At 41.6% G+C, this 20,493-nt stretch overlaps 1 protein-coding gene across 6 annotated transcripts in view; it reads right to left on the bottom strand.

The window, feature by feature from the left end:
- ARHGAP12 (Rho GTPase activating protein 12) overlaps nt 1-20,493 on the bottom strand; it is a 455,441-nt gene that overhangs the window by 232,395 nt on the left and 202,553 nt on the right. For 3 of the 6 annotated variants that reach the window (XM_069211253.1, XM_069211255.1, XM_069211257.1), the window contains 2 exons: nt 7,743-7,868; nt 4,350-4,424 (listed from right to left, as the gene is read on the bottom strand). In XM_069211253.1, coding sequence (XP_069067354.1) covers nt 4,350-4,424; nt 7,743-7,868 — 201 coding nt within the window. The remainder of the gene's footprint in view (nt 1-4,349; nt 4,425-7,742; nt 7,869-20,493) is intronic. The other 3 variants (XM_069211258.1, XM_069211254.1, XM_069211256.1) reach the window with 1 other exon arrangement.

Below are 20,493 nucleotides of genomic sequence, written 5' to 3'. Positions count from 1 at the left end.
TCTGAAGGTGATCCATATGTGCTCCCCATCCGAGCAGCGATGCATCCGTGACTATCGTCTGAGTGGGAGGCTGTTGGTGGAATGACATCCCTTTCAGGAGATTGCTCGGAGAACACCACCACTTGAGGGATTGAATGGCATGGGGAGAAAGAAGGATGCTGTCCTTTCAATCGTCTACAAATTGATTCCATTGGTTTTCTAGGCACACCTGTAAAGGTCTCATATGGAGGCGAGTGTTGGGAGTGAGATAGATGCAAGACGCCATCGACACCAGGAGAGAGGATACCGTCCTTGCAGTGGTCTGAGGGATTTTCTCGAGTAGCTGACACTTCTGGAGGATTGATAAACGTCGTTCCTCCGAAGGAAACACCTTTGCTTGAGTGGTGTCGATGATGGTGCCTAAGTAGTGCAACCTCTGTACAGGTGATGTCGTGGACTTGGAGAGATTGACCTGAAGGCCCGGTCTCTGGAGTAGTTGATAGGTCCAATTGAAATGTCTTTGGGCCTCTCGGTATGTGGATGCCTTTATGAGCCAATCGTCTAAGTAGGGATAGACGAAGACCTGATGTTTCCTTAAATGGGCTGCCACCACCGCCATGCATTTGGAAAACGTCCTCGGTGCTGACTTGAGGCCGAAGGGTAGCACTGTATATTGGTAAGCTATCTATTGAACAGAGCCAATCACCCTGATGAAGTTGGGGATAGATTTGGTGTAAGGATAGCATTCAGAATTTTTCTTTGCGAATCCATTTGTTGGCTATTCTTAGATCGAGAATGGGTCGGAACTCGTGCTTGTCCTTTTTTGGTACCAGGAAGTACCTCGAGTAGATTCCCTTTCCTTGCTGGTTCATAGGAACAGGTTCTATCGCCTTCTTTTGTAATAGGGTTCTGACCTCTACTTTGAGAGCGTTGAGGTGGTATTTTACCGGTTTGGGTGGAATAGAAGGCGGAGGGGTTTATGAACCAAAGACAATAGCCATTCTGTACAATATTCAAAACCCAGGCGTCTGATGTTATGCGTTGCCACTCTTCCAGATGATGTGAAATACTTCCCCCTACCGGAGTGGGTATCGGAAGAGGGGGAAGTAAGGACTCAGGGTTTAAACGCTGATGTTTGACGTCCTGCTTGGGCGGTTTGTGGTGTGGAGCGACCCCTTGTTTGTTTTCGCTGGGTCGAAAAAGGTCTCTGGTGTTGCTGGTGCTAGGATCTAGGTGGCACCCACTGCAGAGTTTGAAGCCTTTGAGCAAAAAATCTACGGTGGTAGGGACGGAAAGTTTTCCGCTGTTCTCTTGGCTTCTCGATGCCCACTGCCTTAAGAGTGTCTAATTCCGTCTTCATCGTAGACACCTCATCGTCAGCATGAGACCCAAACAAAGTGGAACCTGAAAAAGGAAGGTTCTGTATCCTCTGTTGCGGTTCTGGCTTGAGTGAAGTAAGGCGTAGCCAGGAATGTCTTCTTAAGGATATGCCATGACAATAACTATGAGCAGATAATATGGAGGAGTCCGCAGCCGTGCTAATCACCTGGTTGGAGACCATGGTGCCTTAGTTTACAATTTCCAAGAAATCCTCCTTTTTGTTTTTTGAGAAGGTAATCGGCAAATTGTAGCATAGAATCCCAAAGGGCACGATCATACCTGCTCAAAAGGGCAGTGGCACTAGCCGCTTTCGTGGTGATGGGTGATGTTGAGCAAACTTTGCGGCCTGTGGCATCAATCTTTCTACTCTCCTGGTCTGGTGGAGAGGAGGACGACGGAGATGTTGAATGTAGCTTTTTAGCAGCCACGATTACCACCGAATCGGGCACTGGATCCACTCTCAGAAATAAAGGGTCCTGCTCAGGATGGCGGTATTTCTTTATGAGTCTGGAAGGAGCAGTCTTTGTTGTGGACGGTGTAAGGAAAATGTCCATTGCCGGTTCAAGTAACCCTGGGACCAGCTGTAGTAATGGTCTAGACGAAGATCGCTGGTGAAATGTCTCAAATATGACAGAAGTTGTTGGAGTGGGTACTGCCAGGGGGATGTTCAGCTTGGTAGCACAGCAAAATAATACCTCCTGAAAAGTATTCACGTCATCTATGGGCGAAACTCTCAGAGACGGGGAGTCCGATAACGTCGGAGAGTAATCTCTTGTGGATAAAGAGGAATGCCTATGGTGGGAGCGAGGAGACCTGTGATTAGAGTCATGCCGATGACGGTGTCTAGACGTAGAGGAACGTCTCGAGGAATGACACGATTGTCTTGTGGATTCTGCAGGAGTCACCGGGGCGGCCTCAGAAAGAGGTACCAGCGGAGGAGCTGTAGCTGCCAGAGGTGTCGGTGGTAAAGGAGATGGCTGAGGAGAAGGTGGCAAGAGAATCAGAGAAGCAGAGGATTCAGGAGGTGGTATAGACTCTCCTTGGTCTCTTTGAATGCCTTCTCGACGCCGACAAGCTTCTCGACGTCGAAGTACGACGCCGACATGTACCTCTCGACGTTGATTCCTCTTGCCGTTGAGAGCCCCTCGACGGCGATCTGCCTCGATGTCAGTTGGATGACGTCGAACGTCTCCGACGGCGAGCACTGTCTCTCGACGTCGATCTTCCCCTTCACGTCGACGGTGACCTCGACAGAGCACTCCGACAGCGAATGTCTGCGCTGTCTCGTCTATGATAACGCTCTCGATGGCGAGCGATGTCTCTTCCTCGACGGCGAGCTGGTTCTCGACGACGAGCAGGTCAGCGCTGTTCCTTGTCTCGACGTCGATGCTCTCGACGTCGTCGGGGACTTGTGACTTTTTTTAGCAGATCTGGAAGCTGCTCCAGAGGACAAAGTCAGAGCCCTGGTGGAAGACTGACCTTCCCCTCGCTCTGTGGTGGATTGTGCCCTCCGTCTACTGTCCTCCTTGCCCTGAAGACAAATTTTCTCCCTGTCACGAAGGGTGCGCCTGGAGAAGGTTTTACAAATGTCACAGGCATCATGTTTATGAGATGACGGCAGGCAAATAATACAGACTTGATGTGGGTCTGTTTTGGCCTTCTTCCTGCCACAGCTAGGGCACTTATCAAAAAGTTAAGGCATGTTGGTGGAAAAAAGCCTTACATTTCTGTCAGAATTTGAAAAACGTCGAGTGAAAATGAAATCCAAAGGATTTGTGTTGAATTTTAGTAAAAAAAAAAAACTTTAAATAGGTGGCGCTCAATGCTTCAGGGTCCTGTCAGAAGGAGCCGGAAAAAAGAACTGAGGCAACTGCCTTTTGCTATGCATGATGGGATACAGGAAGTCTTTCTCTTCAAAAGGCACAGCTCTATTTACATTCTGTATAATGGCAGCCTATGGGCTACACTGCCCTGCATTGTTTTCATTCTTATTTTAAAGTTGTAAAAAGATTTGTGAAAGATTTTTTCTACATCATCTCTAGAATATACATGTTTTTAATGTACATCTATACTACAGTACCCTTTTTTCAACCAAAAAGAATGAACTATTTGGCCTTTGTAGCCTTTCCTCTAGGCTGCACATTGACATTAAGTGACTTTGCAGGCCTTCCTCAAGAAAGGCGAACATCTACACTTAAGAAGACAATACAGAACAGTGCTCCGGGGTCCCCGCAGGCGTGCAGAACTATTCAGTGCTTATGACTATACATGGAAATCCCAGAGAGAAAAAGTAATCCAGAAACAATACAGAAAACATGGGGCCTTGTATGTTTCCAGAGGTTTACCAGTGCTCTTAAGGAGGGCTAAACACCAGAAAAGGCATGATGTATGCATGCCCTTTACGACTGAAAACAATCGGATTTTAGAAGGCAAGCCCACGAACCAATGAAAGTGACTGACATAACATGGGTGTGGTTAAAATCCCCGTAAAGAGAGATTAGAAGAGGGATGGAGCGATTTGTGCTTGCCCCTAAAAAACAGAACTTGCCAAAGCTAAACAGAACTCTAGGACTATAGGCAGTGGTCAGCTTTTCAAAACGACCACAGATGTACTTGGGGGTTCAATTGTTCAGATTTGTAATTTACTGTAGTAAATAAAGGTTAGATCTGATTCTCTAGTGGGCTAGAAGACTTACATTTTACAATATACCCTATTCTACAATGGTGTCCACTAAAATGTACAACAAAACAGTCATTTAGTGGTATGATACATGATTGAGACTTTTAATTTCCCAAAATATCTCAGTCACACATCTGTCCATCAATATTTTCTGTATTTACCATCTCCAGTAGGAATGTTTGAAAACTGCCTCCTATGATTGGGAGGTGGACATCATGAAAATGGTTGCTTTAAATAATAATTTTGATTATGATTATAACATTGTTGGTGTTGTAATATCAACAGTAAGAATCATGTTTGGGATACTAACTTGTTCTGGGAATGTAGGAGGCAAATAGCCAGGGTTAGGCGAGGCAAAGGAATTCCGCAAGTGCTTGGTGGACAACTGTAAAATTAAAATTCTAAATCAGTTAATTTATTCTACTGTTATCAAGATTAACAATACTAGATAACAATACTTGATTTAAAACTGAATAAAAAGGCAGCTGGGATTAAGCCAAATAATTGAACTGAAGATTTACCATAGAAAAATGGGGAAAAGGAAGTCTTTACATATGCATCTATCCCCTTCCCACCCAGTGGCAAATCATTTTTGTCAACCTAATACAAGCACCACCAAACTGTAGATTTGAGTACAGATTAGAAATAAAGGTTTATTTAGTCCCAACAATAAAGTAACAGAAGAATAATAGAAGAACATCAGAAATATTTGATTAATAGACCTATTACCCTTGCTAGTTTTTTTCTTGGGTTTACACATTTTTTGTAGGCTAAAATTAGTCTTCCACATTCATTCCTGCATTTAACAAGAAGCACTAAGGATTCCTGGAACTTATTAATCAATTCATTATTTGTCTCCATCGAGTTTCATCAGTTCGAAGTGTTTAACAAACCTGCACAACATATCTCTTTTGCACAGTGAATCAAGAGTCTGCAATTCAATGATTGACACCACAGTATAGAAGAACTATCTGAAGTTATAACTAGTTTTCACAATAACTAACGGCACGTAAAAGCACAGTACAGATCAATAACCTTCAAGACGCAAAACCATTCAACACTGCTTCACTGTGTTCTCAAGTACACCTTTTACAGTTCTAACAGACTACCACTGGCCCAAACTGCTCACAAACGTGCAAAGTGGCACCTCTTTTCTCAACAGCTCAACAGGTGGTAAACTGTTAACTAGCAAGCCAGCAACTGGATAGCTGATTGAACACAATTGTGTTACTTGTATCAACGTTCTACAAATTCAGCCAATATTAAAATACCTATACTTATGCTGAAGGTCAAAAGAGTTTAAAACACATACAATTCAAATATATCCATTAACACATTAACGTTTACACATTAGTTTACTAATTGTACTTGTTTAAACGGCCCAATAAATAATCTTCCTCCAAAAATAAGTCCTCATGCTTTACTTGAGGATGGTAACTTTTATTTCCCCTTTTTGTTCCCTAAATTATGGTCAATTATTTGTTAGACTTGGCATCCTTGCTGAGGTCTCCCCTAACTTTTTGCCTCTGCTTCCCAGGTTATTGAAGTAGGCTGGACTCTGGGCCCTTTACCACTGCTAACCAGTGCTAAAGTGCAAGTGCTCCTATTTAAAATGTATGCGTAATTGGCTTTTCCATGATTGGCATATATGATTTACTAGTAAGTCCCTAATAAAGTGCACTGGAGGTGCCCAGGGCCTGTAAATCAAATGCTACTAGTGGGCCTGCAGGACTGGTTGTGCAACTCACATTAACAGCCCTGTAAACATGGCTCAGACCTGCCACTGCAGTGTCTATGTGTGCAGTTTTAAACTTCCAATTCGACTTGGCAAGTGTACCTACTTGTCAGGCCAAACCTTCCCTTTTCCTACAATTAAGGCACCCCTAAGGTAGGCCCTAGGTAGCCCCATGGGCAGGGTGCAGTATATGTTAAAGGTAGGACATGTACTGATGTGCTTCACATGTCATAACAGTGATATACTGCTAAATTCAGTTTTCATTGTTGCGAGGCCTATCTCGCTCATTGGTTAACATGGGGGCTGTTTTTAAATATTTTTAAAGTGCAGATTCCGTTTGGGAGCAGATAGAAATCTGGAGTTTAGGGTCTCTGCACATACAACTTAAAAACACAACTTTTAGTTAAGTTGGCTTTTAGATGGTTAGTTTGAAAATGCCACTTTTAGAAAATAGGCATTTTCTTGCTTAAACCATTTTGTGACTGCATGTTTGTGGATTGCCTGTCTGGGTCAGTTTGACAGCTGGGTTGTTTGTGAATCACCTTTAGACAGTGAGACAAGGGGATCTGGGGTGTAGACTGCATACCCTGATGAGCCATCTGTGCTAGAGTGGAGGGAGGAGTGGTCACTTACACCTGAATGGGGTGTGCCTGCCCTCTCACAATGCAGTCTCCAACACCATGCTTGTGTCTGGGGCCTGGCCTGGGCAAGGCAGGATCTTGTGAACAAAAGACTTTCCTTTCAAATAGGCCTACTTCAAAGTCAGAAAGGGGTGTAAGTATTGGACCCAAACTCCCTGAAAATCAGATTACTTCTGGAACCAAGAGGAACCTCTGCCAAGGAAAAGAGTTGGAGGAGTACTGCTCCTTTGCCTGTGACTAAGCTTTGCTGGGTTGGCCTGCAAAAGCTGCTTCTGCCTGAAAGAGGACAGACTGACTGTGTGACTTCCCACCAGTGAAGAATCTCCATGGGCTTGAACTGAGCTTGCCTCTCGTTTAAGTCTCAGGGACATCAAAGACTTCTCTCTGCGAGCACCTGGACTCACTGCTGAGGCTCCTGCCCTGCCAAGAGGTGCCCTAACCTATCTCTGGGCCCCTAAAAGGTGAAGCTGGTCGAAAAGGACAGATATCCAAGCACCAACCGCCGTGCTGGGGAAATTTTCGACACCATCCGCAACGTGGCTGATAAATGACACAACACCGGCCTTGTGGTTAAAAATCAATGCTCCACCTGCATCGCGGCTGGGAGATCGACGCAACACCTGCTAGCGGCTGCTGATAAAGATCTAAGCCCTACGCACAGCGGTTCCCTGACCCCATTCAACTGGATTTAAAACACAACATCACTGAGTGTAAAAAAATCAATGCAAAGCTTGCCCGGACCCGAGGTGCCCCCGGGGAAATCAAAGCATCGCTGTCTTGCAGGAGAGAGGAAACAACACATGCCGAGAAGTAACAACACATGGTCTTGCTTATGAGTGAGAAATCGACGCATTGCTGGCCTTTTTTGGCTTACGCTCACCTGTGTGGCTTTATTTTGTATGCTAACCAGGTACTTTGTGTAACAGCATTCTCCTTGCTTTCTAAGAATTAAGACTCTTATTCTTTTTAAAGGTCATATCCTGACTTGTGTATGTTGGTTTTTTGTACGTCTGGTTGTTTGATTTAGATAAATATTATCTATTTTTGTAAACTGGTGTGGTGTCCATTTTGTGGGGTTTTTACTGTATTAATGTGTGAGTTGGTACAAATACTGTACACATTGCTTCTGAAGTTAAGCCTGCCTGCTCGTGTCAAGCTACCAAGTGGGTGAGCGGGGGTTAACTGAGGGTGATTCTCCTTTACCCAGACTAGAGTGAGGGTCCTTGCTTGGACAGGGGGTAGGTAACCTGTATTCTATTTTAAGTAAAATCTTTTTTTTTCTCAAAGTCAAAATTTTAATAATCATTTTCATTGATACTGTTCATACCTTGCCATTTGTATCCAAAACATACGTGCTATGTCTCCACTTTGTCACTACTAATGGGTCTTGTAGTTTTCTATCCAGACTCCTACTTTTAATTATTTCTCTTGGCTGGTGTAGAGACGTGTTGTACTGAAGAAAGAAAAAATTTAATTAAAAGAGGGAAGTAAATAAAAAATTGTTGCAAATTTACCAGAATAAAACAAAATTGTATTCAAACTTGATCCCCCAGCACCATTCTTTAAAGCATCAATCACGAAACAGTTACACTGGAAAGAAACATTCAGATTTATTTGCATTAAAAACAAACATGTGTTAACAGTAAGTGCCCACAGGTTATAATGTTAGAAAATGTATGTACTAGAACGATAAGGTCTTCACAAGAGTCACATTCTTTGGCAAGATTAACAGGAAACAGTTTCCTCTATGCTGTACTCCTGAAGATTGGCACAGCACAAGAAAAGTATAAACGCTGTGCGTAGGTAATCAAATGACTTAGAGAGAAAAAAAAAATCAAGAGGCATGAGTACATATAAAAACACCAAGAAACATGTATTATAGATAGAAAGACACACACACACAGTATGCACTAAAACATGTAATCCATCAACCTGCTCTGAACCTGCAGTTCCTTATGGCTATTCCATACTGCGCCTTGCTCATCACTTAAAACCTGGCCATATTGACATAATTTACAGTACAATTTTATCCTGTGCCCTTATTAACAAGCTGTGTGTTTTTCGTGGGGAAAGCCTTCCGTTCGCTGTTAAATTCAGCCTTACCTTGTCCCTTTCCAGTGTTCTTATTTATTGTCCTCCTGGCTAATTTCAGCACTTCGACAGCAGATTTATTATACTTCATCTTAAAGATGACTTTAATATATGTAGCAATATCAATTACCATTTAGATGGCACTCTGCCCCCAGACTGTATTTCCTCACAGATGCCCTTTAGGCATTGGCTCTCTGGTAGATTGTTTCATACCCTAGCCATCTTGATGTACTTTTTCTTTACCTTACTTTAAAGGAAGATGCTCTCACTTATGTCATCTAAACCATCTCTGGTCTGATTTATTTGCAGTTCCTCTTTATTACACTTTCTTGTCCATATTCCTGCCCTCTGTATTGGGGCATTCATGAATAAAAATGAACTCCATCTAGTGTTAGAGACCAAGCATTATTAATAAAAATGAATCACTAAAATGCAATTTGAAATAACGTGTACTTAAAGGCCTAACTGAAAAATGTGTGTTCGAAAAATAAAAGAGAAGCTTTAAAAAGTGACTGAAATGGTGTCAACAACATTTTTTATGTAAAATTATAGTGCCTGATGAAAATGTATTTTGTTTAATCATAATTAAATGTACTGGCAAAGGATGAATATTATTAACACACTACAAAACCAATGCTTTGAAATTACCTGAAATTTTTTATTTTTTGTGTTTAGCATTATTAAAAAAGGCCCACATTTTAGCATTTTCTAGAATCACAATGTTTAAATGGTGTTGACTTCACTAAAATGTTTTGCAAGCAGTTTATTAAACAGCCTGTGTGACTTGCAAATTATGTTCTGGTCCTGTTTCACTTGTCGCATTTCCTCAAGATGAAAATTTTAGGTTTTAACAATGGGCTTTAGAGCTCAATGTCATGTTCCATTTTGCACTTTAAAATTGTATTGAATTGAACGAAAGCTTTCAACCGGAGAGGAGAGCAAGAAGAATGAAAAGAGATACATCTGGAGCACAGATGAAAGTTTATTGGCTGCGCACTAAACCACCTCAAAGTCTTGTCCAATAGATGCTTAGATAGTAACTTCTGTGATCTTTAATTTAGCATAGCTTTATGGGATACAAGTCAGTTTAGTTTTCTTTCAACTCCATGCAGTTCAGGTCTTTGCAATTCGCTCTTGTCAAACAGTTCAGTTATTTTAGGCCCAATATTTCTGAGCTGTCTTTCCTTTCACATTCCTGATGCTGCTCTCTGAAGACCTGCAGTTCCTGCGCACTGCTGAAGAATAATCCGCAAGTGGCTGTTTCATTTAAGAGAGGTATAATCAATGTGCATTTATTTTTCCTTTGCAGGTTTTCCTTTTAGAAATCCAACCACATGTTTTTGGTTAGCACCATAGTAAGATGTTTTCCAAATAATTTGTCATTTATTTTTGCATGAAGGCCAAACATGCTTTTCAAATTAAAGTAATAGATAGGATGCCTAACCTGATAATTGATTTTAAATGTTTAGTTACTGACTGTTTAATTCAACTGCACAAACTAAATGCATGCCATTTCTATGTTTCACTTAATTCTGCTGTCATTCTGTGTTGGTCTTTTGGAGTGTTAAATGCATTGGCAAAATTGAGATTCTTTAGACGCTTTGGACAACTTGTGTTTTTGTACTTCTATCATTTAGTTCTGCGCATGATCTATGTGACTTTAGCATTGTTAATTTAGGAGCAATAAATTTTTACACTTTACTAAACTGGTGTGGTGATTCATGGCCACATAGATCATGGTGTGTTTAAATTACTGACTCATTGCATATTTTGTTATTGTTCGATGGCTATAGGTTCTCATTGTTTGATTGGATGACTGCCCTTTTAAGTGTCACCTTATTATAATAATTCAAAATAATATAAGGTCACACGCCCACACTAGCTTAACCTTTGACTTTTGTACTGAGACTGTAAAAAACAGGCTCAGGACTTCAACGCAGCCGCTAACTTTAACAAAGGAATTGCAGACAGTTAATGCCATCAGCCTCAGCCATCGTGGTACACATTGCTCATCCCCTTCCGTCACCTGGTACACTACCAAATTACACATCTCCAAACCCTATGCACCTGAACACAACTAGAGAAAATCCTACAATCTGGAGGATGAAAATAAATAGAGTAGCAATAAAAGACCATTACCGTCTTGTCCACCTCACCTTGCTTAAAAAACACTGATACCGTGGGTAATGCACCAAAGGGAATCTTCTCTATTATAAAAGTTTTTGTTTTTTTTTCAATTTTCCTCGAGGCTACATTATTACTCCAACACAGGAACGTTCCTCTTACCTCTCTCTATTTTCAATATAAAATTACTAAAATTAAATCTAGCTTCAACAAATAATCTCTCCACGTCGTATTCCCTAGACACTCTTGCTGAGATAGCTCACATTTCCTTAGAGATTCTCACTTCCATCACAAGACTGGTTCCTCTTTGAATCTATTCCCCACTGTGATCTTCTCTTCCCACAGATATTATTTATCCTGCATTTGGTGATCTTTTCAATGTATCCATCTCTTCTGCTATAGTACCAGGTGATGGAAAATGTACTACTCCTCTCTTCATAATACCTAAAACAGACCCTTATGACATCAAATAACTATTGCCTTACTACTATTCCAATCAAAACTGCTGGGGAAAGCAGTCAAATCAACAGCAGTTTTATTATTTGGAGTTCCACCCCCTGAAATACTTGGTCCAACCTGGTTTCGGACCCTCACACAGCTCTGAAAATGCTACGTTTTCAGTATAGGATGATCTGAGATTGATCCTCACAAAGGGTCCTCCGCAACTTAGCTGCAGCTGTCAATACAGTTTCTCACTCTGTGCTCATCACTAACTTCTATTGCATAGAGGTCATTCAACTCTTAAATGGGTCTACTCTCTTCTATTAGCCAGGACTCAAATCTGCATCTGTTCCACCAATTCAATTGTCAGTTGGTGCCATCACCTGTGGAGACCCTCAGAACTGCTCTCTCTGCTCTACACTGATTAACTTTTTCCTTACTCCAGAAGCTTCACTGGTGCATTGCTTTGATATGAATGTTTCTCCTAAACAAACTTATATCGTCATTGCTAGCTCTGATAATATTCCTGTCGTCCAAGAAAAAAAACCTGTGGATTTAAGCCAAAGAAAGCTAAGTGGATGGAACAGAATTATTTTAAACTAAACTGCAATATGATTTTCGGGAACAAGCCGTCCATTCTGTCTTATCTATGATGACTTGGGCTCCACCTCAGGCCATACACTCTGTGCTAGAAATCTAGTCTTCCTATTTAACCACAAACTTATTTTCTCTTTTTCAAATCTGCTAGGTCTCTGCTACCGGTTTCTCCATATTCGGATTGTTCAGGAATGTTTTTATTCCTGTTTTCGCACTTAAGACTGTGGTACTGGACCTTATTACCTCTGGCCTAGACTATGGTAACTACCTTTTTCTAAGAATCCCAGCATACATATCCCAACAGTTGCACATTGTGCACAACCAGCAGCTCATCTCACCCTGAATTTTGCTCCACCCCTCTTCCATTTTCTAGAACCTTAAGGATTTGCACAGGCTCTCTATTCACAAGAGCTCCATCTTCAAAGCCTTCTGCATTGCTCATGTTCTTTCCAATGCAGGCCCGAAATACTTCTGGCATAATTGTATTGCTTATCACAAAGTTCAGCTGATCTGTACTTCTACCATCAACTGAATTGTCAATCCTCGCATTGCTTGTATGCACGATGGACACTTCTCCTAACAAGCTGCAAAACTTTGGAAATCCCTGCATACCACCATCATAATAATCTCCCGTCACTTTCAGTTTACAAGGAGGGTTTAAACTTGCTTTTTCCAAGTAACCTAATTCCTTGGGTTCAGATATTGTTTTAGCTCCAGGACACCATCTGTGTATTTGCCATGCTCTAGGAATCTTTATAACAAGGTACCCTTGGCAGAAACGTTTTCAGAGCCAAACTCCTCCCTTTAAACAACAACATACTGACATGTAAGGGGGTATACTTAGCCAACCAAAGGCTGGTGGTCAAAAGGCCTTCAAATCGAGTTTTCTAGCTGCAAAGGGATGTATCCCTGGTAAAATGTAACTCAGTATCTGCCAAAAACAAATCCTTGCCCATAAAGTATTTGAGTGGATTGTTCAACCACATTAGAGTTTGTTTGTCCCTTGGACATTAGCAAAACATCATCCTAACAGTCGGCTTCCATTTGAGATCCAACTGCTTTTGAAAGGAAACACAAGTAGGCCGAATTAAGTGAGACAAGGGATACAAGTTAACATTCCGAGCGTTGCCTTGTATTTGTTTACAGAGAGTCTTGTTTGTCTGCTTAGAGTTTGGGCCTTAGTCACTAATTCTTTGCCCTCTTCCTGCACTGAATACGCTTTAAGACAAGTTCACAAACCAGGCACATGATTTGTTGATGTGGTGTTAGCACTTATTACTTCTTGTCTTAGACTCAGTATCCTTAACACACTAATAGTTGACTTTAGCACCTAGTTCAGCAATGTGATGGGTCTTTGAAAAGCCACGCACTTAGGTATGGAAACACACTTATTACTTATGGTCGAAGCTATGCTGTTACTGAAAAGAAACATTTGGTGAAAACTCAGCTGAACGGTAGTGCCCTGAATTGAAAATGCTGGCCATTGACCATGAAGAGCAGGACCTTCATATGTTTGCAGTGAATTGGAATATGGACATATGCATACGCCAATGCAACGGACGCCAGGTTGTTGATTGATTGTAAGTTGTCAAAATAAGGGAGATTATTCTCAATGACTATTTCTTTAAGAATTTGCTGAGCATCCTTGTATTCAGAATAGGATGCCATTCCCCGGTCATTCCCCTTTTTTCACACTAGTAAAAACCTTGATTAAAATCCATAATTGCACTGGGGCTTAAGCAGTGATTTGATAGCCATTTAATAGAGAAGTTATTTTTTTTTTTACTCGACCTTCAGGGCTTCAACAGGCACAGCACAGTTTCTTTTTTGGTGGCGACAAAGGCAGCTTTGAAATGAATTCTGTGGTGTGACAATACCAGATAATATCCAGCACCCAGAGGTCTGATGTTATACAATGCAAGGCTGGAAAGAACACCCGTAGTTTTTCCAGTTTCTCTCACCCTCCAACTACATGGCTGGGAAGGAGGGGACAGCAGCCTGAGAAATCAGTCCATTTGAGAATGATGCTTAGATTTGCTGGTTTAAGAAGAGAAGTGTCTTCCACTTTGGTGGGAGAGTCCACCTGACTGCCATAGTACAGTACTGGCAGGAGGTATTGTATAGCACCCCATATTGTTGATAGACAGGTTCGAAAACTGACAGAGTAAGAGTATCTATAATGGCCAGATGATTGCCTCAAAAACAAATAAGGAGGAGTGAGAGGAACTGGGCAGTCTAGCACAAGCCTTCCCTACACACTCCTCTCTGAGAATTAGTGGCAATACAGTGTGTTGTTCCGTGGGTCTTACTTATCCAAACTCTGGTAGGTGGTCACAGGAAGTATCCTTTTTGCATAATCTCTCACCCGCTGAAGTGACATCCTTCAATATTGGCTGTGCTTCTCCTTGGGTGGATCCTGCAATACCCAATGGGCCTAATAAGGGGGTTCTTTCCCAAAGATCTTTTATCTCGGTCTGATGCTGAGCAGAGAAAAAGATGGCTGGCGATTTTTTGGTTTCTGGATGGTTGTCCGCGTTAAGGTTAAAACAAACAGGATAGGAACTCCTGTGGTAATAACCGTCCTCGAGTTCTAGCATGTGGTTAACATGTTTCTCACCTCTGGTAAAACTGTTCTTGGTGGTCCGTAGTTATTTTGATTCTAATCACTATCCTAATGTACTTCATACCCTCCTACTTAGAAAGAGAAGAGCAAGGATCTTTTTGTTTAGCCAACATCACTCTCTGATATAAAAGATCTCTGGCAAAGACCCCTCTTACAGGGCCCATTGGATATTGCAGCGCCCAACCAACGAGCAGCAGAGCCCAATGATGAAACATGCCACTTCGGTGGGTGGGGGCTTGTGCACCCTGAAAAGGATATTTCCAAGTGACTGAAACATGTCCAATTACCATAGTGTGGCTAAGTAGGACCCAAGGAACATAACTGTCTCAGGTGGAAGACCTTTTTTCACTGCAGTGAGCCAAGGAAACAAGTTATGTCTTTATCTGCTTTTATGGCTTGCAATGCATATCCACAAACGTTCATAAACGTTAATGCCCAATACCCATCATTGCACCTCAAAGGTGAAAGATGTAATTTACAACCAGCCGCAGTGGTGCAAAAGAGCTCTCATTGTCATTTGCTTGAACTCACTCCTTGAGCTTTCAAAGGACCCAACGATTAATGCAAAAGATACGAACTGACCTTCTTGGAGTCAACTTAGACTTGTTCTTAGCAGTCTGCCAGGAAAAGACAATTTGTTTGTCAAAGCTGCTTATCATAGCACAACAGAATAAAATTGGTGTTCAAAATTTTGCTTTCCTTGGGAGTGAAGGCTACTCTTTTCCCCATACTTAAGGCACCTGCGCCTTCCTCCTTCCTGGCACACAGGGACTGGCAGGTTCTAAATGAGGCTACAGCTTTTGAAGTGGTGTCAGCGAACTAGACAGAGTTCCAAGGGCTCAGCCAGTCAGACATGCATGATTTGTATACATACTCCCGCCATCTACGTGACTGGATTAAAAATAACTATTTTTGTTTTTAAATACAGCACATACCTCAGAAGTGGAATAATCTATTTACAGGATGTGGAACTAAATTAAAAGAACATATTGTAACGGAGTGCGTTTCATGGCATCTCGACCTACTTAAGACACCTTGTCAAGCATTTAAGCATCTAAATATAATAAGTAGTGCTTTGAAAGAACACACAGCTTCTGTGCAGATTTCAGCCAAGGCCAAGTGTTCCAAGCATGTTAATATTACAACATTTCTACTGAAAGCAAATGGCTTAATATCTGATGTAGCTGCAGGATGCTTTATAAAACCAGTCTGTGTAGGTGTATGTCTACCACTCTTTTGAAGTCCTCTGAAAGGGTCATGGTGACTGAGATAAAAAAAAAAATAAAAAAAAAGAAGGTGGCAAATCATGTGCAGCCATGCTCTTTTTGTCTGCTCGGGTATGCACCTGTACCAAATGTCTAACCTTTGTGCTTTTTAACGGTCAATGTCTGAAAGTCTGGCAAGAGGGTGCCGATAGTGGGAGAGAGGCTACCCACTTCAGGTTACACTCACTATAAATGTACATTTATTCTACTAATACATTCTAGCCCTCGCCCTCTCTCAACATGTGGGTAGATTTCACAACATACAAAACACAAATGAAGATGGAGAAGGCCACATCAAGCTGTTTAGGCATACACAATATATTTCTCAGAACCACAAGACCATGCTGCGCATCATTTCAGCAGAAAAACACAAGAGCAAGTTTGTTACAGAATGTAACCAGAGTAACCTTGTGTACCTTTCAGAGGCACATGTCTGAAAAACGCAATTAAGCAGTTTTGGCACTGATGGAGTGTGCTCTCAGAACAAATGATCTATCTGATGCAAATTATAGAAGTGAAAGGAAAAATGCCCACTCTTTCTAGAAATGATCCAATGAGAAGGCCAAGGAGCGCCCGGACTCCAAAAAACTTAAGAATGTGCAGCTGAGGTACTACACAGGTACAAGCAGTGAGTTACAGATGGCTCAAATGTGTAATATACAGCCAAGGATGCAAGCGGGTGCAGCACAAATGACAGAAGAGTAAGTAAGTTATTTGCCAAGGTGAAATGGCAAAGAAGGATGAGAACAGTCCACCACATGAAACAGCAAGATGACACTAACCACACCTTTCAAAATGCAAAGGGCTAGGACAGTGGTTCCCAAACATTTTCGACCCACGGCTCCCTTGATCTATTGGCCACTGGCTGCGGCTCCCCATTATGTTACTTTTTGTTGGCGGGTGGGGGATGTAAGCCTGGCCTAGGGAGTACATCCATTTTTCTCCCTGAAAAGAATTGGGATGACGCCAATGAAGGTATTGTAATTCTATATATAACTGTAAAAAATAAAAATGTAACAGTTGTTTAATTACAGCATGCATAGGGTTTTTTAGTAAGGGGAAAATATTGGTTGAAGGTAACCCTAGTAAAATGGGCAGGTCTCATTTTCATGTAGTTATAACATAACTGTTTAAATATTGTGAAATGTAGAATCCCTTTAGTTGTGTTTAACCACCAGAGGGCGCTCAAGGACAAAATTAAAAAAGAGCTGCTACAACTGAGTAGTTTTATTTTGTACGAACTGGCCCAAGGGCTATAAATAGCTCAGTGGTTCCCAAACTGTGTGCGGCGCCCCTGGCTAGTTTTGATGGCGCACCAGCGAGCCGCGGCGCACAGATTGGGAACCACTGGGCTAGGAGCTCACTAACAAACTTGGCATCCCTAATAGTCTCTAGAGATAGCTGCCTCAGATTGTAGGCAGCAAGGAGCTCAGAGTTTGTGCAATACTTTAGTGTGGACTTGAAATAAATACTAACAAACCACAGGATGCCTGATGGTCAAACACGTGGAGTAAGTCAGTTGGATACTGTTGATGACTTAGAAAAGGTTACATTCCTTATAATAGGCTCAAAAACAGTTATCCTTTTCGAACTTTTCTTTCTTTTTTTTTTTTTTTTTTTAACTGAAAGTATAATTTTCAAAATACACAGAATTCAACCACCTAGGTGGCTCACCAGGTCCTCCTTCACGCTGGGTGAGAAGTGCAATACCCAAAGGGATACATAAAAGTAAAAAATTTTAGATCTTTTCTGTGATCACAGTACACCTGCAATTCTGGTGTCTTAGAATCTTTTTATAACAGTCTTGAGACTCTTCAGATCTGACAGAAAAAGTTAATAGGATGGGCGATTTGTCCATAGCCTTTTTACCACTGTGGTTAAAGCATCATCACACATTAATAATAAATGCAAACCATAGTGAATCATACAACAAACCACACTGCGAGCTTCAAAGGAGGGACTGCACACAAGAGGATTAGTGAACTGACAAAGAAGACAAGCGAAAAACTGAGCATGGATTATCAGCAAAGGTTAACAGAGTCAGGAAGGTCCCAGGGGGAGCAATACCCCGATGTCTCACTAGCCATACTCAGCAGTAAAAAAAGCACTCTGACAACCAATATACTCATAACAAGGTACAAGCTAACAGTCACTTAGCCTCATCAAGCAGGTGCACCGGCTATTGACCTATGGCTTGTGGGCTTCTGTTCCTGGATGATTGCAGGCTGTAAAGAGCAGCAATGCCCGTAGCTATTGTATGCAATTTCACAGCGTTGCATATGCATGCTTCAAAACATTACGGCACCCCTAACAAACAACTACAACAATTTGAGCAGAACAGCAAAACTGCATGTGTATATTTTTGAAAGACTTCTAAACGGCAAGTGTGCAAGCATAAAACTGTCATAGTACTGCTACAAAAGCACCAATATATGAAGCATCAAACTTAAGTTAGGCCATTGTTTGCCACCCTCATCAGTAGTGGACAATGGATTCACTATTTCCATTTATCTAAATGCCAATTCCAAAGGGCGAGAAAAGTTTCCGTATGTCGATAGAATGTAGATGTCTGGTGAGGCACTGTTATTGGTCCAGAGATGTAGGACAATGGCAAAAAAAAGATACCTTGCTACCAGCACACAACTAAAATTCTACCAGCTGACAGAGTTGTGGGGAGTGTCCCCTTGCTTTATTTTATAGAAGTGGGTGATAGTGTTGTCAATATGTGCTATACTCACCCTGAGATTGACTACTAAAAGGAATACATTTAGTGTAAAAAACGAGTTCTGCAGTGCAAGAGGATTATCTGGAGAGTGAATTTGATCAGTTGTACAAGGCCAATCACCAACCGAACAACACGGTCAGGTAATACACATTAATTTCAACAAAAACACTTAGTGTATACTTCGGTGAATTGCAGTTGCGGTCATGGCCAAGACAGCATCCCAGATGCAGCCAATTCTGTTCTGCAACTAATCAGAAGGATCACCAAAGTCTGTGCTTTGTCCTCACAAAATGACTTGAGGGCTGGAAAATCAGAGTGAAGCGATAATCCAAAGGCCACTTCTCGGTACTTGGAGTACAAGCCCCAGAGAGATTTCACAGAGGTTCAGAAACTTGGATGAGTGCACTGTTCACAGTGAAGCAGTGGGGGATAAGCCTCCTGCCCAGCACAGTGCCACAATGGGATGGCTAGCTGAGTGGAAACACAGAAGAAGAAACCATGAAGGGGGAGCTGTGGGGAGGGAGAACTGTGGTGCCAACTCTCGACAGATTCCTTGCTTCACAGTGTTATTACCATTCAGCAGATAAAAAGTTGACCGTGAACCAAAGCCTGTCTTCATGTGGCTTTCCTTTTTATAGAGACAACGCATCTGTGTGGGGGGTGTTCTTGTGACCATATTGGAGGAGGTTCAGTCTTTACACAGAGTAAGTGATGTAAGAAAAATTCCTAACCATAGAAGGAAAGTGCATAAGAACAAAGAGCAATGTATCTCCCAAATGAATAACTAACAAACCGGAGGAAAGAGATGACGGGAAACAGTAAAACTCATTTTTGAGGAACTATTGCTCCCCTCGAAAATAATTACAAATGACTGCAAAGCTCTTTAAATATGGGCTACACCTTTAATGGCCCATGGGTAATCCGTATGGCATGACTAACTAGTAAGCCTCCTTGTTCTCAGACTACACTCTGTGTTGTTTTTATCGCTGTTCTGAGTGGTCAAGAGTAAACCTAAACTCCTCCAATGTTTGATCGATGACATGTAAGAAAAAGTATCAATACTAGATTAAATAGTCACAACACTACAGGAGTCAGTGCAAAGCTATCTTGCCGAGATTAAGAGGCTGCACTATAACCAGTGGAGGGGGCTAAAAGAAGTGGCACTAGACTTCAACCACCAAATTAATATGGAGAGAAGACTGAAAATGATGGGAAACTAAAAAAAAAAAAAAAAAAAGTCAAGCTACTTGGTATCCAAGAGAAAACCTGAAAGGGTACATGCTACCGGATAACTCTGCTGAAGCCACTAGGATGAAAAGAAAGATATTCAACCCTGTAAGAAATTAGAATATTATTTCGGTTGCGTGACTACCCAAGAGTGAACCCTCAGAGTCACTAAATTAACCTAAACTCAAATCCCTGGTATTTATGAGACAGAGCAGATAGGTTTAACTTGGATAACCTGTAAAGCATTTATGCAGTACCAAACAGTAATAAAGTCAAAATGCAAAGCAATACAAATCTTAAACCGGATTAGAAAAGTAGAGTAAAATATACTAAACAAAATGACAATGAACTGAAAGAAAAAAGCCAATGAGCTGAACCAGAGATATGTATTGTTTAATCTGGAGGGATTGAAAAAAGGGCACAGGGCTACTGAAAGATTGGTGCTACTTCAATGGTCCTTTCATCCAGCTGACACTGGTTTAGAGGTATTGGGGGTGAAATATTTATATAGGCAGGTACCTTTATCTTAATAGATAAGATTTGTGAGCATGACTGTCCTATCCGGATTACTGGATCAGCTCTGCAATGGAACTGGAATCTAGGAAATCTATTTTGTACGCAAATCTGTGTCACAGGCTTATTTAACCCTGTGAACATTTTACTGTCAATAGATACTATGACCTACAGATTACTTGCAAATCTGAGCATTACCCAGGTCCTGCATAATGCACAGATATCTGAGTATATGTGTGGTCCTTGTTACTCTTACTGCAAATGGAATCTCTAGTGTGCTCTATGAACCTGAACTTCCTCTCAAACCTTCATACTTCCTCTTAATTCCTTCAAACCACTGATTATGCCCAAACAGCAGTAGTGGGTCAGTGCCAGAGTTGTTTATTTCTGCCAACAAGATTCACCCTAATCCCCCAACAAGATACCTCTCTGGCTACCCACTAGCCATGACACCAACAGGGTCAGCTGAACT

This window comes from Pleurodeles waltl, chromosome 10 (genome assembly GCF_031143425.1).
Source record: "Pleurodeles waltl isolate 20211129_DDA chromosome 10, aPleWal1.hap1.20221129, whole genome shotgun sequence".
NCBI classification, from domain to species: Eukaryota; Metazoa; Chordata; class Amphibia; order Caudata; family Salamandridae; genus Pleurodeles; species Pleurodeles waltl.
The sequence above is the reverse complement of the archived record's forward strand: the minus strand, read 5'-3'. Positions and strand labels throughout refer to the sequence as shown.